Source organism: Patiria miniata, unplaced genomic scaffold, assembly GCF_015706575.1.
Source record: "Patiria miniata isolate m_02_andy unplaced genomic scaffold, ASM1570657v1 HiC_scaffold_15, whole genome shotgun sequence".
NCBI classification, from domain to species: Eukaryota; Metazoa; Echinodermata; class Asteroidea; order Valvatida; family Asterinidae; genus Patiria; species Patiria miniata.
In genome coordinates, this window is record NW_024037053.1 from 999,588 (window position 1) to 1,018,443 (window position 18,856).

At 39.8% G+C, this 18,856-nt stretch overlaps 1 protein-coding gene and 1 long non-coding RNA gene across 5 annotated transcripts in view; one reads left to right on the forward strand and one right to left on the reverse strand.

The window, feature by feature from the left end:
• Nucleotides 1–10,022, reverse strand: part of LOC119722333 — a 43,157-nt gene extending 33,135 nt beyond the window's left edge. For 2 of the 3 annotated variants that reach the window (XR_005270433.1, XR_005270434.1), the window contains exons 1-3: nt 9,978–10,022; nt 4,881–5,022; nt 4,373–4,489 (exon numbers count right to left, since the gene is read on the reverse strand). This is a non-coding gene — a long non-coding RNA (uncharacterized LOC119722333). Of the gene's footprint in view, nt 1–1,097; nt 1,751–4,372; nt 4,490–4,880; nt 5,023–9,977 lie in introns of those variants that run through there. The other variant, XR_005270432.1, reaches the window with a different exon arrangement.
• Nucleotides 10,023–12,668: 2,646 nt separating this feature from the next.
• Nucleotides 12,669–18,856, forward strand: part of LOC119722335 (G protein-activated inward rectifier potassium channel 3-like) — a 32,538-nt gene continuing 26,350 nt past the window's right edge. The window contains exons 1-3 of one of the 2 annotated variants that reach the window (XM_038192386.1): nt 12,669–12,839; nt 14,780–14,837; nt 15,909–17,650. In XM_038192386.1, coding sequence (XP_038048314.1) covers nt 16,074–17,642 — 1,569 coding nt within the window. In that variant the 5' untranslated portion in view covers nt 12,669–12,839; nt 14,780–14,837; nt 15,909–16,073 and the 3' untranslated portion in view covers nt 17,643–17,650. The remainder of the gene's footprint in view (nt 12,840–14,779; nt 14,838–15,908; nt 17,651–18,856) is intronic. The other variant, XM_038192385.1, reaches the window with a different exon arrangement.

Sequence of the window (18,856 nt, forward strand, 5' to 3'; positions counted from 1 at the left end):
CACTAGTCGACTAATGGTCCTTGCCCGAACTTGGCCATAACTGTCCTCTGATTAAGTTTATGACTGAATAACTAACTAACAGACTGACTGACGTAGGCAAGCCTTCTTGTTTTTTAAACAAACCAAAAATGTGCCTTTTCTAAGAGACAAAACTTCTAGATGACTTAATTTTCAAAAAACCACAATCAGTGAAAGACTTCTATTGTACAGAAAATATTTGAAAAATAGTATTATAAATACGGCAGGATCCAGAATAAACCAGAGAGAAAAACACAAGTTGCATGTATTTTGTATTTTTCTTATCATTGTTGTTTGTTAAAACTTATTCTAAAGTTTTTTTTTCCCCCTGGCTAGACTCCAGTAGCTGTCTCGTTTGAGATTTTTTGGCTTACAAATCTATATATGTATTCCAAAGAAAATTTGAGCCTGACCATAAAATGAAACTACAAACCATAAAACTACTAAAACCAGACAATGGTTGCTCGAGTAAGATCAAGGACAAGGTTAGAACTGACGTGTATAGAATAATTTTTCAAAAAGTCCATGAAAATTTATACAAAGGAATGAAATTAAATTCCTGAACCTGTCAAAAAGGATTGCTAAGCAAACACCATACAAATTATACATAAAGGTAAAGCAAGCATGCATTAAACCTTATGAATACAATTTACAACTTGTTATAAAAAAGCGAAATTGAGTACTGTGGACCAATAACCACCCACTGTGTATTACAAGGTGAGGACTCAAATCTTGCGCACATAAAACCTTATAAATACACATGTAAAACTCACAACTTGTTACAAAAAAGGGGAAAATTCAGTGCTGTATACCAACAACCACCCATTGTGTATAACAAGGTGAAAGCTGAAATCTTGCACACTGAACTACTGAGAAAAATCTGACCGTCCAGATTATTTGGGAGGTGTTCTTTTGGGGGTTTTTTGGGCATGAAAAGGAACATGTTTTCTGGAAGTTAACTGAATTTTGTCCCACTTGTTATGTTTACTATAAATGTACAGTGTATTAAAATGAACTGCAAGATTCAACAAGTAAACATTCATTATGTATGCATACAATCAGAAACAGAGACCAAGCAATTACATCTATCAGTTGTTTTTATTGTTAAATTACAAAAGTGAATCTATGTAGGCCTATGTGGAAATATATCAGTCACCATGAATTTAGTAACAAAGAAACCAAATTTATTTATAGCTTTCAGAAGCTTACCTCAGCCTGAACTTTATGCTTCCCCTCCGAAACAGGAGATCCAGTTTCCCCTGATGACCTGCTTAATTAGGACTCACATTTTGCATGTCATCTCCTCCCCTTAAAGGCGTACAGTACAGAATCATTTGCATACATGTACCCCAAAACTAAGTTACTGAATTATTCTCAAAAGCCTTACTTGGATTAAAGATCGTACTGGTGGTAAACACGCCGTGAATTTATTTTGTCTGGCTTGCTTTCAAAAAACAAATCAAGAAATGTAGGTGATTTCCAACAATATGTCAACAGAGTTTTGGAAATGCAGAGTGCTAGAAGACGAAGTCTTGGTATTTTCTCGAAAATTGTAGTACACTATATCCATGGAGCTGAGCAAATTTTGTTAACTTCTAGAGCATGCATGCAATGACACATCGATAGCCCCATCCATCCAGGGGTTGGTGCAATATCCCTAAATGTTGCGGCCTGGGAATTTTGAACTGCTCACTGACAAACTGTGACTCAAATTTCCCACTCTGCGACAGCCCTAAAAAAAAGGGGTAAAAATCCAGGTCTTCCATTATACAGTCATGTACCCTCGATAAACTCAGTTGAGCTTTCAGTTCAAATATTCTTACATTTTATATGAAAGCAATACAGCAGTCCTTCTGATTTGAGGCGTGCGATCACACCCCCACACCATCGCACACCTAGAAAATCACACACCTAGAAAATCACACACCTAGAAAAAACACACGCCTAGAAAAATCCAGGTGTGCCTTTTTCCACACACCTGTGATTTTCAAATCAGAAGGACTGATACAGGACAGTACTATCAAGTCAGTGAATGTACGTTTTTTGCCCTAAATTCTTACAAAAATGTCAGTTTGAATATTTTTTTGAGAAAACTAAAAAGGTGAAATCTTTTCAAAAGATACCTCTTTTTTAGGAATAAATTTTCCCACAAAAGGGCACATTCCACTTGAGTCCTTGTGTGCTGTATCAGACTTGTAATACAACCAAAGCCCAAATAAACTGAAAAAAATTGCCAATTTGCAAGGTGGAAAATTCTTTCTACCTCTCCAAGGCTTCTAGGATTAAGCCAAATTCCTGCATTTTGTACAAAGAACACTAACAACAAAGTGGTGCATAGCGTTTTATACCAAAGGTCTCAAAGTGATTCAAAATTAACGGTATCAGGCCAGGAGACCAGTTTTTGCAGCAGCTCACGATCAGCGCATTCTGATCTCTACCCTCACAGGTACCCATTTATACTCCTAGGCCAAGACAGGCAATAGTGAGTAAAGTGTCTTGCCCAAGAACACACGCCCCTTGTTCCCCATCAGGGGACGAACCCACGTACCATGACACATGAGTCAAACACCGTAGCCATTAGACCACAGCGCTACATTGCATCACAACAATAACTAGTTGGACACATTGTCTGCATTGCCCTTGATAGGCTGCAACTCATAGGCAGCAGCTGGTGTTGGGGAAAATAGTAGAATGTCTTTAAAGGTAATATACAACATTTGCAAACATCAAGAAACAAAACTACCAAATTATCATGAAATACCTTGCTTGACCGTAATCTCAAGCAACCTGTGAAATCATGGCATCTGGTATGCTGTCATTTTCAAGAAAAGTGAAAGTTTTGTGTCAATTTCCAACAATGGTTGGCTGACTTTTTTTCAATACTGCCACCAATTTACAAAGTTAAGTTAGTCCACATTTTGTTTGCAATCGGTTACACATTTGTGAATGGGTGCAACCAAGCTAGTCTGGTTCCCTGACGTGGCAATCACTGATGTCTATAAACTGCTCCCGGATTCGTCTGAAGTTTCGTCAGGGAACCAGACTACAAGAACTGCTTTTTTTCCTTTGACTTTTAGAACACAAAACTTGAAACAGGTCAGTGTAACCATCTTCCTCCATGAAAAAAACTAACCCCAAATCCATCCATTTGGAAAAGTACAGCACAGCAGAATATCACGAATACTCGATTATCAACCAGTTAACGGGAAAAAACATTTCTTTGATTGAAATATTCAACAAATTAATGTAAGCAGTCTCGAGGAGGTGATGAAAAATGTTCTTTAATTTGTTTAATTGCATGGTTTAATTTATTTGTCAAATGCCATACTTTGATTGAAAGCCACTTTCCCGCACGATTTGACAGCTGCCATAAGAGAAATTATTCTTTAAAATTGGTCGAATTATATATCAGCCATCAGGGGCGGCGATCTGGGGGGTGGGGGAATTTTTTTTGGGCGGGGGACGCCAATGACGTGTCCCCCCCCCCCCCCCCTCTTGTGAGATATTTCTGGATTTTTGGGAACTACAACACTGAATGATTGAGGAAAGGGAAGGGTTGTCCACAAAACGAAGTAATTCTTTACTGATTGCCAAAAAAACAGAACCAAAACCTGATATCACTTTGCCCTTCACCGACAAATTTAAACACCATGTCGATGAAGGGCAATAAACCCAATATTCAAACTTAAAATCTCCCTAAAACAAAATTTCTATAAAAGCAAATTGTTAAGGTTATAGATTGTTTTGATGAAAACACCTGTGTTCCTCTTAAAAGCAATCTTGGAAGACTTTTTGGGGTGAAACAAAAAAAAAATGGAAAATTGAGAAATGTATGATAAAAAAAAATTGAAAAATTGAAAAACTTGAAACTTATACAAAGTGCGGTGTACCCTGTGTCTTAAGTTAATATTTTGCGGTTACAAGATGTTATATTTAGCTGGGGGGGGGGGGGGGGGGGAGGGGGGAAGGGGGGCTTGGAAAGTCAAAAGGAAGTCAAGTCCCCGTGAGAATGTCTAAGCGATGACAAATTTAACCCCAGGAACAGCCTTATCAATGCCAGACAATCCTGAATTGGTAATTTATTTCTAGAGAAAGAAAGTTCTGCACAAAGAATTATATTTCTGGCAAACAATTTTTGGTTCGACCAAGTCTGACGTCAATTGGAGCAGTGCAGACTACAACAGTGACTTTCAAATTTAAGGGTCATCAGCTTGCAAATCATGGCACAATTTGTTTTAGTGAGTTTCAGACCCTAAAAGTGTGTCCGCAAAAAGTTGTTCACTTTCCCAACATTCTCTCTGAGTGATGAAGAAAATTTAATGTTCCAAAGATTCATCAAAATGAAAAATGGTACCTGGATTTTTTGTCCAGTTGTTGGTTGATCTGAATCCTTAACTCTGGCTGGGTCGACCCTCTTCATATGAAGCAAAAGTGAGTCAGCAAAAACTTGTTCACTTTCTCAACATTCTCTCTGATTGACAAAAAAATGTTTCAAAGATTCATGAAGATGAACAATGGAAAACTGGATTTTTGGTCCAGTTTTGGTTGATTTGAATCCTAAACTCTGGTTGGGTCAACCCTTTTCACATGAAGCAAAAGTGAGTCAGCAAAAACTTGTTCACTTTCTTGACATCCTCTCTGAGTAATTAAAACAATTATGTTTCAAATATTCATAAAAATGAAAAAAAAAAGGTACCTGGATTTTATCCAGTCTTTTGTCGATTTGAATCCTTAACTCTGGTTGTGTCGACCCGTTTCACATGCAGTAAGTGAGTTAGCAAAAAGTTGTTCACTTTCTTGAAATTCTCTCTAGAGTGATGAACAAATTTATGTCGAATATTCAGAACATTGAAAAATGGTACCTGATTTGTTTGTCCAGTCTTTGGTCAATTTGAATCCAATTTTACTCTGATTGGGTTGACCCTGAAGTATAGGTGGCATCCTCTACACTTGGGATATGGAAAGTTCTTTCAGATCCAGTTGTGACAACCCCGACATTCAACTCTAGGGTAAAATGTACAAGAGAAAATCAGATTAAATATGACTTGAGAGAAATCTTTATTTTATGCAAAGCTAATTTTCATGATTTTGATATTCAATTTTTCTCAAACCCCTCAAATCTTGGATTCATATGAGGTGAGCTTGCCAATAAACTTTTGGAGTGGTGAGGGTGACCATAAAGCAATCTGTTGAAGGTTAAAAAATGATAAAAGAGCAGAACTCTGAAAAGGTTTTGAAAATCCATAATCCATATGGAATGAGAAATGAAGAAAATTAACGGAAAATATAATACGGACACCGGTTTCACAGGTTGTTGGCATTGTCAAGCCCTGCCTTCATCTACTAGGTAACTAAAACTCCAACGAATGAAACAACGAAGAAAAGGTTTTGTGTAATGTACAACTCCAAGTTTACTGGCAGATTAGGTTCCAGCAGGAATGTAGATACGGTACTTGTATAGGTTTACCAAGAACCAATTTCTTATTTGAACTTCCTGGCTTAACTTTTCCTAACTTCAAGCAGGGGTGTGAGTGACACCCAGGAGTGTGGGTGGGTGTGAGCTGAAAAACAGCTGAAAAGGTGTTAAAAAAAGCTGAATTTTGGAAATCTCCTATAATTTTGTACACAGCAAATGAGGGAAAAAGCTGAAAAAAGCTTAAATCAGCTTTAAAGCTGAGATTTCAAACCCTTATTAAAGGTAATCTATACAACATTTGATTTTTTCTTCAATTTTCAGAAATGGATGGATTTGGGGGTTAGTACTTTTTATAATACTGTTAAAAATAACACTGAAGTTTTGTGCTCCTAGTCATATGTAGATTCTAAAAAAAAAAAAAAAAAAAAATACTGTTCTTGTAGCCTGGTTTCCTGACCCTACTTCAGACGAAACGGAGCAGTTTATAGACATGGGGTAAATTGGGGGCAGTATTTGAAAAAAAAAGTCAAAACAAGTTTTCCCAGCAATGGTTGGCCGACCATCGTTGGAGATTGATACAAAAATTCCATTTCCTTGAAAATCACACACAGTGCCATGATTTCACATGCTATTATTCACTTACTGTCAAGTAAGGTACCGGGTATTTCATAAACATTTGGTAGTTTTGTTTTTGATGTTTGCAAATGTTGTATATTACCTTTAACTCTTACATCTGCCTGAATATAAACATTCCAATTTAGCTATGGTACATGATTGAACAGATATACTGTCTTTTTCTTTATCTTAAATTTTCCAAAAATGTCTTCACTGCATGTACCCAATAAAAATCAGGTTCAGTATGTATTACAAAATACAGTCAAATACCAGAATATAGATTGATCAGGAAGATTCTATACCCACATGGCATGGTCCCATAATCTCGCCAGGTACAAGGTACAAAAAGCTGATCGCCTGACTGCGTGTCAAATGGGTAAGTGGGTTTTATTTGCACATGTTATGGTCTAAATTGCCACCGTTCCCAGAACAAACACTTCTGAAGGGGTCACTGAGAATTAAAGTGTTTCTCTGACGCAATAAAGGCCCGACTAGATCAGTGATGTTTGAATTCTTTGCCAATAAAAATGCTTGACACAGTAGCCGTGTTGACAGTTTTTACAAGGTCCTGGATTGCAAAAAGGGGGAGAATTGGGGGTAATGAAGTTGCAAGGCTGGAGCAAATGGGGAGGAGTGGAGGGCTACTGAAAACTTTGAGTAATTTGCAGGAAAAGTTGGAGCCTTTGCTCTATAACAAGCTAAAGGGCAGATCTTGAAAGGTAACTGTCGGAGGGGGAAGGACAAAAGTGATCTCTAAGGTGAAAAATGCCCTTATTCAAGAAAATGTTGGTCACTGCTGGAGGGAAGGGGGGGGGGGCCTGGGTGGGGGAGGGGGTGTTTGGGGAGGGGGGAGCACTGAGAAGGGCTCTCTCAATTGAAAATTTGCCTTATTTGAGAAAATTGTGGTCACAGCCGGCGTAGACAGGCCCGTGGCGCCTCCTCCACACACCCCAAGGATACGCCACAGTTTTTTGACACAAAATGTTATCAAAACCATGCTGATTTTATTGGTAATCTTTAATTTAGTAAAGTTCATCAAAAGTTATAATCACAAGCGGGCCCGTAGGAAGCTCTAAATCACAAGAAAAGAACACAACTAACAAGCAAGGATTGATGAAAATGAAATAAGCCTTTGGCAGAGTTTGTTTGGACGGTTTATCACTGAATGACCTGCAATTGATTTGTGCTTGACTTGTGAGGACTCTACTTCAATCTGCAATATTCTAGTTGAGTTCAAACAAAACCAGATGGAAAAAAAAACACTTTAGAGTATCTTTGATTGATTAACAGAAACTTTATTTTAGAAGTTTTGAGCACTGAACTGAGAAGGCTGGGGGGGGGTTGGGGTTGTAAACCTCTTCGAAACTCAGATCAATCAGATCCGCGTGTGTACCTGCAAATTGTCACAGATTAATAGATTAGTCACTGGCACTAAGTCACGATGACCTGACCTACAAAGATCAAAAGATATCCAAGGTACGTGATGCACATCCTCAATCATGTCAATGAATCACCGTGTGCATGTTAAACAAAGGCTCTTCATTGAATGCACCTTCCCACCGCAGCTGATCTCTCTAATTGGGTGGAAGGTCACTTGTAGTATTTGATCTTCAAAATCAGCAGTCTACCATAAATAATTGGCCACTGATCGATTACCATCTACCAAGTCCAGTATTCAGAGCTTTGGACCACTGAGAATCTTTTTACCACTCGGGATGCACGATGACAGTGCGCCCTCAGGGGTAGGAATGTAAAACATATTATAAGATTCCCTGTTCCCCCCCCCCCCCCCCTTGCAAATAGGATGCTCAGGTAAGGGCTGATGAGCTTTACAGAATCTTGTGAAGGAAGTACAGATTGACCTTCGCATGCAGCTAGCGCGCGCTACGCATGATGGGCACCGGAAGCTAGTTTAATATAGCTCCATGGTTCTACGTTACAGGTCACGCAAATCTATCCGATGAGAGCTCAAATGACGTCAGCCCTGACCAGCGTCCTGTTTGCAGGGCGGGGGGTACATTACCAGCGAAATTATAAGATTTTAGGCATTGCATGGTGGAGTATCAGTATCGTTTCGGTTTGCGGAAACACCATGTGGTAATAACTACTGCAGAGTAGATATTGAGCGAGCAAAGCATCCACTCCAACACAACGCCCAAAGACAACCAATCAGAATTCACCAACATAAGCACTCCCAATCCTAGCACAGCCTACTTGAGCAGGCAGCATCTCCAACTCTCCTCAGTCTCCTGACGATGACTAGAGCAAGCTAGTCGAAACATTGAGACAGAGACAAGTTCTTTTAGAACTAAGCAGGACTGTTCTTATCAGAACTAAAACTATATTGAAAGTTCAGAACTAAATCTACTGAGCAGTAGTTATTACTACATGGTGTTACCACACAGATACCGGTACTAAAACACCATTGTTTTTAATATTGAAGGACACTTGAACACCTTATAAATATTCAATTTACCCTAGTCTTGGTCATCCAAGACAGGAGTTGGTTTATTTTCTCCTAATTCGCTGGTCCCTGACAGACACTGTCAAGCCTCCTTGGTGGTGAAAGGTGCTACCATCGATGAATCAAATCATGTCTTAGTTGGGAACTCTAGCATGAGGTAGTGATAAGGTACATGTAGGTTCCAAATCTCTCTGGTCAAAGTTTCCTAGATTTGATTCATCTTTTTGATAGCGCCCTTTACCACCACAGTGGTTTGAACTGACTACATTATTAGTAAAAACAAATTCCAGCCTTGAACTAAGAATATTCTTCTGAAGTACAAGTTCGATTGGGTTGGAACTTGGTATGTACATAAACATGAAAATCTGTTAAAGGTGAAAATTGAAGGGGAGTGAAGTCATGGTGACATCATCACCAGTTGCTTTCCTATTGTGCAAAATTAACTTACAAAACTATGGACGTGAGCTCATTTAGTTGAAAATGACTCAAAACCACACATTTGGCATTCAGATTAAATCAACTTTTTAAAACAGTTCTTAGCTCAGACAACTGGTTCGATATATGCACAGCAGTTTCAGTCAAAACACATTTTTGCGAAAGTAGGGCCTATTGAACAGGTCAGCTACTAAACTGGTTAAGACACGCCACAAGAGGGCTCTGTTCACTTCCACCGTACCAGCACCACACAGTCAGCTACTCTTGAAACAAGGTTTTTCAATTAATATGCCTGATGAGATGTATCATACAGCAGCACCCTCCTTACTCTTCTTTACCAAACTCTTTGTTTAATTTCTATTGCACAAAATGGAGAAGATTAAAACCAGGCTTTGCTGCCAGACAGTTTTTGCAGCCTTGCAAGAGGTCAAAACTTTTAAAAGGTTAATCCATGGATCCTGAACATTTTCAGTGGAGGAGGGAATATTATATAGGCCTACTTAACATAGAAATGGTTCAAATATGATCAGACATTTTGCTTTTTCCTTGTTTTAGCATTAGAAGTTAAGATGCCCAAATGTAACAAGAAATACCAAAACTATTTAGAGACACACACTAGGGAAAAACCATTCAGGCATGGCAGCTCCCAAAGATCATAAACTTCAAAAGAAGGTTAGAATAGAAGACGATGATTTGATATATCATCTAAATGGTCTACAGGCCTACATTTTCATAACATCACGATAACTTTATCTTTACTGTTCTGTCTGTGTGACACACTTCATTTTCCTTCACTAATTATCTGTTAAAAGTTTTTGTTAGACAACCTCATCAAGTCACTGTCAATTGGCTCTCCCATAGCATGACTAAAAAACCCTATTTTGCAAAAACATACTAACATAGCACAATTTTAGCAGACTTGCATTATAACACATAGGCTTATCCCATAGGCGAAAAGAAAACCCTTTAAAATAGCACAAATTCCTGAAAATAATTTACTATATATTGCACCATCGAAATCCTACCTACCAAGCACCGCAACGGCACAGCAAGTTCAAGAAGTTCTAAGTCCTAACTAGTTGTAAGAGACGATCGCGATCTAGCTAGCTACGCGGCCCGAAGTTACAGTCAATGACCGGTGATGTTGAAAGGCGCCCTCCAGTGGTAAACCACGAAGGCGCGCGCTAAGCGTGTCTTGTTTTCGTTTTTTAAAAAGTAAACAAGTAAACAATAATGCTTTGTATAAAAACACAGAAGGAAATTGCGCATTGTTTGCCTTCCTTCCGTATGCGAAAAATGGCGTTTTTCCTTTTTGATTTGCGTCACCTTTTTGTTTAAAATATATATTAACGAACCCCTTTCTCAATTAACCGTTAAGCAAAACAGAAAACAAATTATAAATCCCATTGCCCTTTACGACAGAACAATTGGAAAACGATTCCCCCCTCCATTCTCGACAACAAAACGGAAAACGAATAACTATTCGGTATTCCCATTTCCATTATCGACAAGAAAACGGATAACGAATAGTGATTCCCACTTCCTAATCGATAAGAAATTGGGAAATGGGATTTCGTGGTGCATGACGGGAAGCGAGGAATCAATTTCGTTTTCAGGGTGTCGAGCAGTACGCTCCCAGCAGTATCATTACCCGCAAGCTCTCGGAGTTGAAAATATAGTAAGCCCTGGGGAAGAGGTCTGGAAGGCGTGCTTTTCCCTTCGCAGTTGAGGGGGTACTTTTGCATCACCGTTAAAATTCATCGGAATAGCCGGCACGGTCGCCAGGGCGCGAGTGTTGGTGGTAGCGGCCTCTAAGGAGGGTCTAGTTTATCAGTTTTGCAAATGACGGGCAGAGAGCGGTCGATTTTGGATATTAAAATACGTTGCTTGAAATTTTTTTATCAATTTTGAAGTGAACCGACGATAGCTCGTGGGTACCCGTGCCATTCATTTTGCTGTAGTGCACCACTGTTTAAACCCAGCAGGCTATAGGCAGGCCAATTATGAATTAGGTAGGTAGGCTGCGCAACAATTGTGGACTCCGTTGTGTACACGCAATGGAGTCCAGAGTATGAATCTCTCCTGCCATAGCGAAAAAAAAGTTACATATTCCTTGTGTTCAGAATTGTGCATGCGCTGGGTTTAGAAAAGACAAATATGTCCGCGGTCTGCGTGTTTACCAAAAGTAAACTGCAAATCTTTAGACATTTAAAAATGACTACATATTGTTGATGTTCCCTAACGTGGCGCGGCCCCTAACGTGGCGCACTTTGATTTTTCGCCTGTAACGCCTAGCTAGAGCAAAAGTTTTAACTGAAATTTCACAGAAAGTGAAATTTCATCAAGTTCTTGACACTCCCGTTCATAAATCGCGAGTGAATCTGCCCGTTACAAAGTTAGAAGAAAAATGATTTTGGCGTGATTTTCCGATTTTATTTTGAAGTGCAAAGTGAACCCTTTTAAAGTGCCCCGACATGCCCGAAAAATAAGAAAAACAATTTCTGACAAACTTCTGGTTGAGTATTTAAGTAGAAATAATAATGGTTTATCAGAATCTATCAACTTTACAGGAATTCTAAAAAGTCAATTTGGAATTTTCCGAGATTTATTCAAGTGCGCCACGTTAGGGAAAACTCCGCCAATTTGTGCCCAATTTCCGGACGCCACTGTTTCTGAATTTCAGATTAAATTTCATGAAACCGAAATTGTTCTCAGAGGTTAAATAGCAAGCATTAATAAGGCCGAAGTACCAGTAATTCACTGCATGAATTTGAGGTTTGTCACCAAAGAGGTTTGGCAACACTACACGAGGAAAGTCGGGTAAACGTCGAAGTGCGCCACGTTAGGGAACACCACCATGGACCGTTCACTTTAGTAGAGTTGAGTTCAAGTTCCGTTTATGCGTGGCAATGGCATCATAATGATGACACTGTTAACAAGTAAACTCCAGTTGTCAGTTGTTTTAGCTGTTGCAAAATACCAATCATAGTGCAAAAAAGACCTATATCATACATTTAGATTGATTAGGTTACATTAGTGTGATCAAATAAATGTATTTTCATGCTAAAACATGTCAGCTGTCAATGTCATAACCAAAGATCCTCATCTTTGGTCATACTTTATACGGTAAACATAACTTCGACTTAGAAACATCAATTACATTGAAGAGGGGTGTCCAGTTAATATCTTCCGGGGTGGGTGACAAAAAGAAAACTCGATTGCGCAGCCTTAAAATATTTTTTTCTGAAGACATCAAGGTCACTTCTATAATTATAGAATGAAAATCAATTCAATTAAGTTGTCTCTATAAAACGATAATATTATGGGGTTCCCTTTTCTAAAAAGATATACATGTATTTTCGTATTGTGACTTACTATGCTCGCAGTCTCAAGAGTTCGAATATTTTGCGGATTTTTACAGTTTCCGACTTGTAAATTTGGTCATGATAATTTCAGCCTTGAATGTATTATTCCATAAAAGCAAAATGTCAACTTAAAGGTGTCACTGATTTATAAAAATAAAAATACAGGTTCGTCATAGGCCCAAAGTTGAATGTCACTGCTTGATCAATAATTCAAAGGCCAGCGTCGTCCCTCTGAATTAAGAAAAGGGAAATGAACCCTTAAAAAATAATGGATCAATCCGAGGTCCAGTCACCGGACACACAAAGCGCGCCACCAGTGCGGCATTTGATAACAATGGAAAAATACCGGGTTCCACGTGCATCATTCACTACTTTGTACACACATCGTCGTACTCGTACTCGTAGATCGTACGTGCAAGATATTGGCGCGGAATCTTAGTAGTATCGGAACCGGCTTACTTGGTCTTCCGCCTCAAAAGGGTCATTTTGCTGCAGGGAACCAGAATATTGGAGAGTGATTTAAGTGGTGAGTATGAGAAGGGTTTGTTGTAGACGATGAGCAGTCTATCTTTCTCAGATCGTCTGTTGAATGGAAAGAAATCGACTTTGGAAATGCCGGGAATTCTTGACTTGAGTCGACATCGTCATTGACTTTTGTGCATGCTATAATACATGTAGTGTAGGCCAAGGCCTATGTAGTTTGTACACAAAGTGTACGTCTATGTAGGTCAAAGTTTAAACTGAGTAAAGGTGTACTGCCGCAGTAGGGCCTACTGCTGCACAAACACAAATAGACAAGTTTAATCTCGAGAATGTTGATCTGCTACCTCGTTTGTTTTGTACATGTATGTTTGCTCTAGTGTCGTGACATAACACTTCCAAATTTTTTTCCGTCGCCCACCCACGACCACATTAAATGATTAGGCCTGGACGAGTAGCCTAGTCAAATTTTTCTTGTCGAATGCTTGCAAAGAATTTACCAACAAGTGGTTGAGTACTTGCGAGCAGTCACTTGAATTCCCATAATTTCATAAAAGCAGAAAAATGAAATACAGGGGTAGGCCTATAGTACCTTACGTAACGTTAGTATTATGGGAAGTAACTACAAATAATTTAATAATTACAATACAAGCTTCCAAGTCACACAACATTCTTCAGCACTGAGCTTGGCCCCACTATTTTGGCCTCGGTATTGCTGCGCTGCACCTCTGGCATGTCTGGCCACAAGCCAGGTTCTCCAAACTACTGAGGAGATTTTCATCTTTTTGGAGGCCATATGCACACGCTGTCTGTTGAAAAATTTAATTGCAAAGACGCCTAATCAGTGCTAATCCATTCGGGGGAAAGAAGCTGAGACATCATAAAATATAACTGCAATGCTGAGGCCACACTAGTGGGACTGCGCTGAGTTATCCTTACTGTGTGACGTTTTGAGTCCTTTACAAAATTATGAATGGAATCATAGGAGAAAGATGTTTTGAGGGATAGATTTCCAATTCCTCTTGCCGGTTTTGGATGATTTTAGAGGATTGAGGATGAATGGCAAAGATGTATTGCTTGTTTTTGTGGAGGATGCATTACATCAAGCCAGTAGGCATCCTGCATTGGTTTTGTTCAGTCATGCATAAATCAGCCCTGTGTTTTTCTCGTATTTCATCCCCACTGCTTCCCTTGCCATTCGCACTGCCTCAAACCGTAGCAGTTATTGGCAGAGGATTTTTGGAGGATTGAGGCAGTGGTCACCCTCCACAGACTAAATTCAAGAAAAAATGGATGATTTTGGAGGATTGAGGCTGAATCCATTTTTCTCTAAGTGGCAATTGGAGGATTTTGCAGGATTGGGGTTGTATCCTAGCCAGAGTCTAGGGGTTAAATTATTCATGTAGCAGTCACAATCATTTTGTTGGATTTATTCACAGCAGGGGGCCTGCCCATAGAAACTTTTTTTTTATGGCTGCAAAATAAAATTTATTTTTATAAGCCTTATAGTGATATTGGATGTGGAACAGTAGTCCAGTGGTGGTTCAGTGCTTTCTGTAAATGAACTACACTGGATGAACTAGACAGTGGCCACGGTCTAGTGATTATCTGCCTATCTGATTATATGAAGAACACGAAGTAGAATTTTCATTTTGACGAATAGTTTTAGTAAATATTGTCTCCTAGTTAAATATGATTTTATGAAAACAGAGAAATTTATTTGGCTGTTGTGTTAAACTAGTTATCGGTATATATTGGAGGAGAAATGTATTACGAAAATGCAACCTGCAAAATCGACCAACTTCAAACGCCGTTTTCTCAAAACTCGGTTTTGCAGCTGTGTGTGCAGATTCGTCACTTTGTCAAAATTTGTCAAAATGGTGACAATGTACAAATTGCAGAGTTGTCAAAAATTTGGTGTTGAATTTTACGTATGTTTAAGTGCTCTGTGTGAAAGTGTCCTGGGTTTTTTGTTGTACAATGCAGGTCAAGGCTTTCCACCTGATATTTCAAAAAAGTGTTGTCCTTTGAAGTGGAATGAAAGGTAATTCCATTGAACAATGCCACAGTTGTATCCTGCTGCGTTCGTTCGGTGACCACAGATTTGGGATTAAACATACCCTAATGTTTTAAGCCACATTTTGAGAAAAAAATTGAAAGTGAGGCTTGGAATGCATAATAGTCTGGCACCATCCCATTCAACAGTTTACATTTTATAAAATACATTCAGGGAACAAGATCAAAAATGGCTTCCGCGGTCTTTGCAAGTCGCCAACTTCTGAGGGTTAATCTTGCGTAAACTGAAACCTTTTGTTAGTTTTGCTGGCGTAACAAAAATATTTGTTTAAGAAATAGTTTGTTTGGTAACTGCGACCTTTATACCTTTTGTCCTGATTTTTGAGGGGTGAGAAAAGAGAATCAATTTTGGCAAAACCGTTCCATTCACTTTATTTATCAATGCTTCCTTTTTATCGTGTTTGAGCTGTCAAGTAGCGTTAATGGGGATGTCACAGGAGAAGACTGATTATAGGATTCTGGTATCGATACTGGCTTGGTGTTAATCCCTTCTTTTGTGTTTCTCAGAGTTTTGTGGATCCCCCACTTTGTATGTCGTGAAAAGTCTTGTCTCTTTCTTTTGTCACGTTGAATTGAATTATTGATGAAGGCTTAAGGCTTGCGAGATAGGATAGGATGGGAAAGAAATCATTCCAAGAGTCATCGTGGACTTTTCGAGTTTACACCCTTGAATGTTTTTCCCAGAAAAAATTAATTGATGAAGTCCCAATTGGAGTCTTTTTGATACCCTCTATCTCTCCAAAAGCTGGATTGATAATCACATTGAAACTTTATGTTTCTCTTTGGACAATGTTTGTTATTACAAAATTTCGTTAGGGATGTACATGTAGTTTCATATGTAAAACAAGTTAAATATTAAACCAACTAGTACATGTACGCCTCCCAAGTTTCTAATTTTTTTTAAATCCAAGTAACGGTATGTACCATACATTATGAGTCTATTTTTCATTTACGTTCAAGTGTGGGTTTGTTTAATGTATTTTTTCTCAAATGTATTTTGCACTTCTAACATCTGCTCAAAATCCTTTAAATCCAACAGATCAAGTCAGTGGATTTGCAGTAGTCTCTTCAAAGGGTAGTGTTCTCCTGTGACTCTAAACTGCCTGATTAGAGGGACATTTGTCAGATTTTGTGTTGGCAAGCCAAATTGCAGACCAATTCCTTTGGGATATGAGCTTGGGGTTGAAGATTGAAAGCCAGGAAGATGCAGCAGAGTAACGAAGAGCGGCTGAACATGCTGGAAGACAAAAATGAGACCATTGAAGAACGGCGCGGCAGCAACATCAGCGACTCGTCGGAGAGCGCCTACAGCAGCAACGGCATCGCTCCAAACCTACCCAACCACCATGAGCGGAAGGAGTCGGTGCGGTCCTACCGGCTGCGTCGCAAGCTGCGACGACGCAAGCAGATGCAGCGCTTGGTTAGCAAGGACGGCGTCTGCAATGTCGAACACACCCACGTAAAGAACTTGGGCGCGCGCTTGTTCGCCGACATGTTCACCACCTTGATTGACCTGCGGTGGCGCTACAACCTGAGCGTGTTCACATTGGCGTACGTGCTCAGTTGGTTCCTCTTTGGCATCGTGTGGGTTATAATCGCTGCAGCCCACGGGGATCTTTACTATCAGAGTCATAACGTCACAGACCCAGAATGGCAACCATGCGTAGAAAACGTTGATTCCTTCACAGCCTCCTTTCTGTTTTCAGTGGAAACGCAAACGACTATTGGTTATGGTGGCAGGAGTGTGACTGAAGCCTGCCCTCACGCAATACTCGTCGTCGTCATTCAGTCCGTCGTAAGTTGTTTGATAGACGCTGTGATGATCGGCTGCATATTTGCGAAGATCGCTCGCCCGAAGAAGCGGGCTGCCACGCTCAAATTCAGTAAAAACGCCGTGATTGCTCAGCGCGATGGACGATTCTGCTTTATGTTTCGCGTGGGCGACATTCGCAACTCCCACCTCTTTGAAGCCCACTTACGGGCATACCTCATCAAACCGCGGGTCACTGCTGAAGGGGAAATCATTCCACTGCACAGTTTCAACATGGATTTAGAGTTCGACACAGGAGAGGACAGGATATTTCTAGTATGGCCCCTTATAATATGCCACGAAATCAACCAAGACAGTCCATTGTACGAATACACTGCGAAGGGGCTGGACAACGCTGACTTCGAGATTGTCGTCATCTTAGAAGGCATCGTCGAGCAGACAGGTCTAACCACGCAGGCCCGGACCTCCTACCTCCCCCCGGAGATAATGTGGGGCCACCGCTTCGCCAGCTCTGTGGTCTTTCTGAAGAGCGAGAACGACAAACAGTACGACATTAACTACTCCAAGTTTGACCAGATCTACCCGGTGCCTGAGACGCCGCGCTTCAGCGCAAAAGACAACGACGCGATGGAGAGACGGGCCGCCTCCCTCTCGGAACCTGCTAGCGACCCGCTAGAGTCCCTCCGGGACTACATACTGAAAGTCATGCGAGAAGCGCGAATTGATGAGGTGGAGAAAGAACAGGATGCGGACATCCGAAACCGGATATACAACAAGAGAGTGGAGGCCCTGACGTCGCGGGACAAGACGCGATTCAAGAGTCGCAGCAGCGAACACCTGTCGGTCAACCGGGCCAAGAACGCTTTTCCTCTTGTAACAGCCAAGAGCGAGTCCATTGATAGGATGGTGCTCAACCCCGATGACCCTACTTACCATCGGAGCACCGGCCGGAATTCCAGCGACGGAAACGTCAGTCCGATCTCCAGAGAGTCTCATGTATGACACACAAGGTGAGTCAGTGATTGATACAATCCCGGTATTTGTTAAATAAATTAAGAATGTCATAAAAAATGAATTCTCTTCTTGTTTATAAATGAACTCTTACAATGTAGGTTTTTCATTTCGTGACAAATTGTACAGGAACATTTAAAACCTTTAAAATGTACAGGAACATTTAAAATCTTTTTTAAAAATTGACTGTAAAAAAATCATTGAAATGCGTAGTATTCAAATATCAATGATTGTCTGAATCAAGATTTTCAAGAGCCTAAATAGAAGGAACAGGTATTCAGTAAGCATTGTTGGGGGGGGGGGGGATTTTATTAACCCTCCTATGCAAACATATATTCTGAGCAAAGTTGTCCTTTCAGTCAAAATCAATCAAGTGACTGTTTTCAACATGAAGCAAGATTGACTGGCTGTGACTTTTTATGTAACTTGGTACAGCTTTGCTTTGACCGTAGGTGATTGATAAGCCAGTTGTGCCTACTGACTGAATTTGACTAGTCACAGTGCTTGCTTGAAATTTGATCTGAATGTTGGTGACTGGCCTATGTAAAAGGCATGGCAGGGGAAGAAGATTGATTTGTTTTGACTTCTTGTGACTGTTCAGACAGCCGGAGGGTTAATTTGTATTCAAACTGGAATTTTTTATGCGTTAACCAGTTTTCTGCTTTATTTGTTTAAGATCAGTAATATAAGTGCAAATGTATTGGTTTTCCCATTTTGCCAGGAGGCACAATTAGCATGCACGTCCTTAGTTAACAAATTATTCACAAAATGTGAAGTAACGCATACGTACATGTACATGAACGTGTACATATGCTCAGGCCTCTGGCAAAATATCTTAGTAATGTTTAAATGTTCTTCAGTGTAATTTCACTTTCAGATGTAATAAAACCATCCTTTTTCAAGACGTCTTGAAACCATAAATATTTTTCTTATACTTGTCATCTTGTTTTACACACTGACGTTATTTCCTGTTCATTGCGAGGTTTTCACTTTCATTAAAAAAAAAAATCATAATTATATAATTCATGCTGAATGTTAGAAGTCCAAAAACTGCATTTTAAATGACAGCAATTTGCAGTAAATTAAGCCCCCCAAAAGTGCAACTTTTTGACAAATAGTAACGTGCGTTCGATTAGCTCACCGGGGGCGACATGGGGTAGCCCCGTGTATTTTAATAGCTCTGATGTCATTTTCGGGGCTCACAC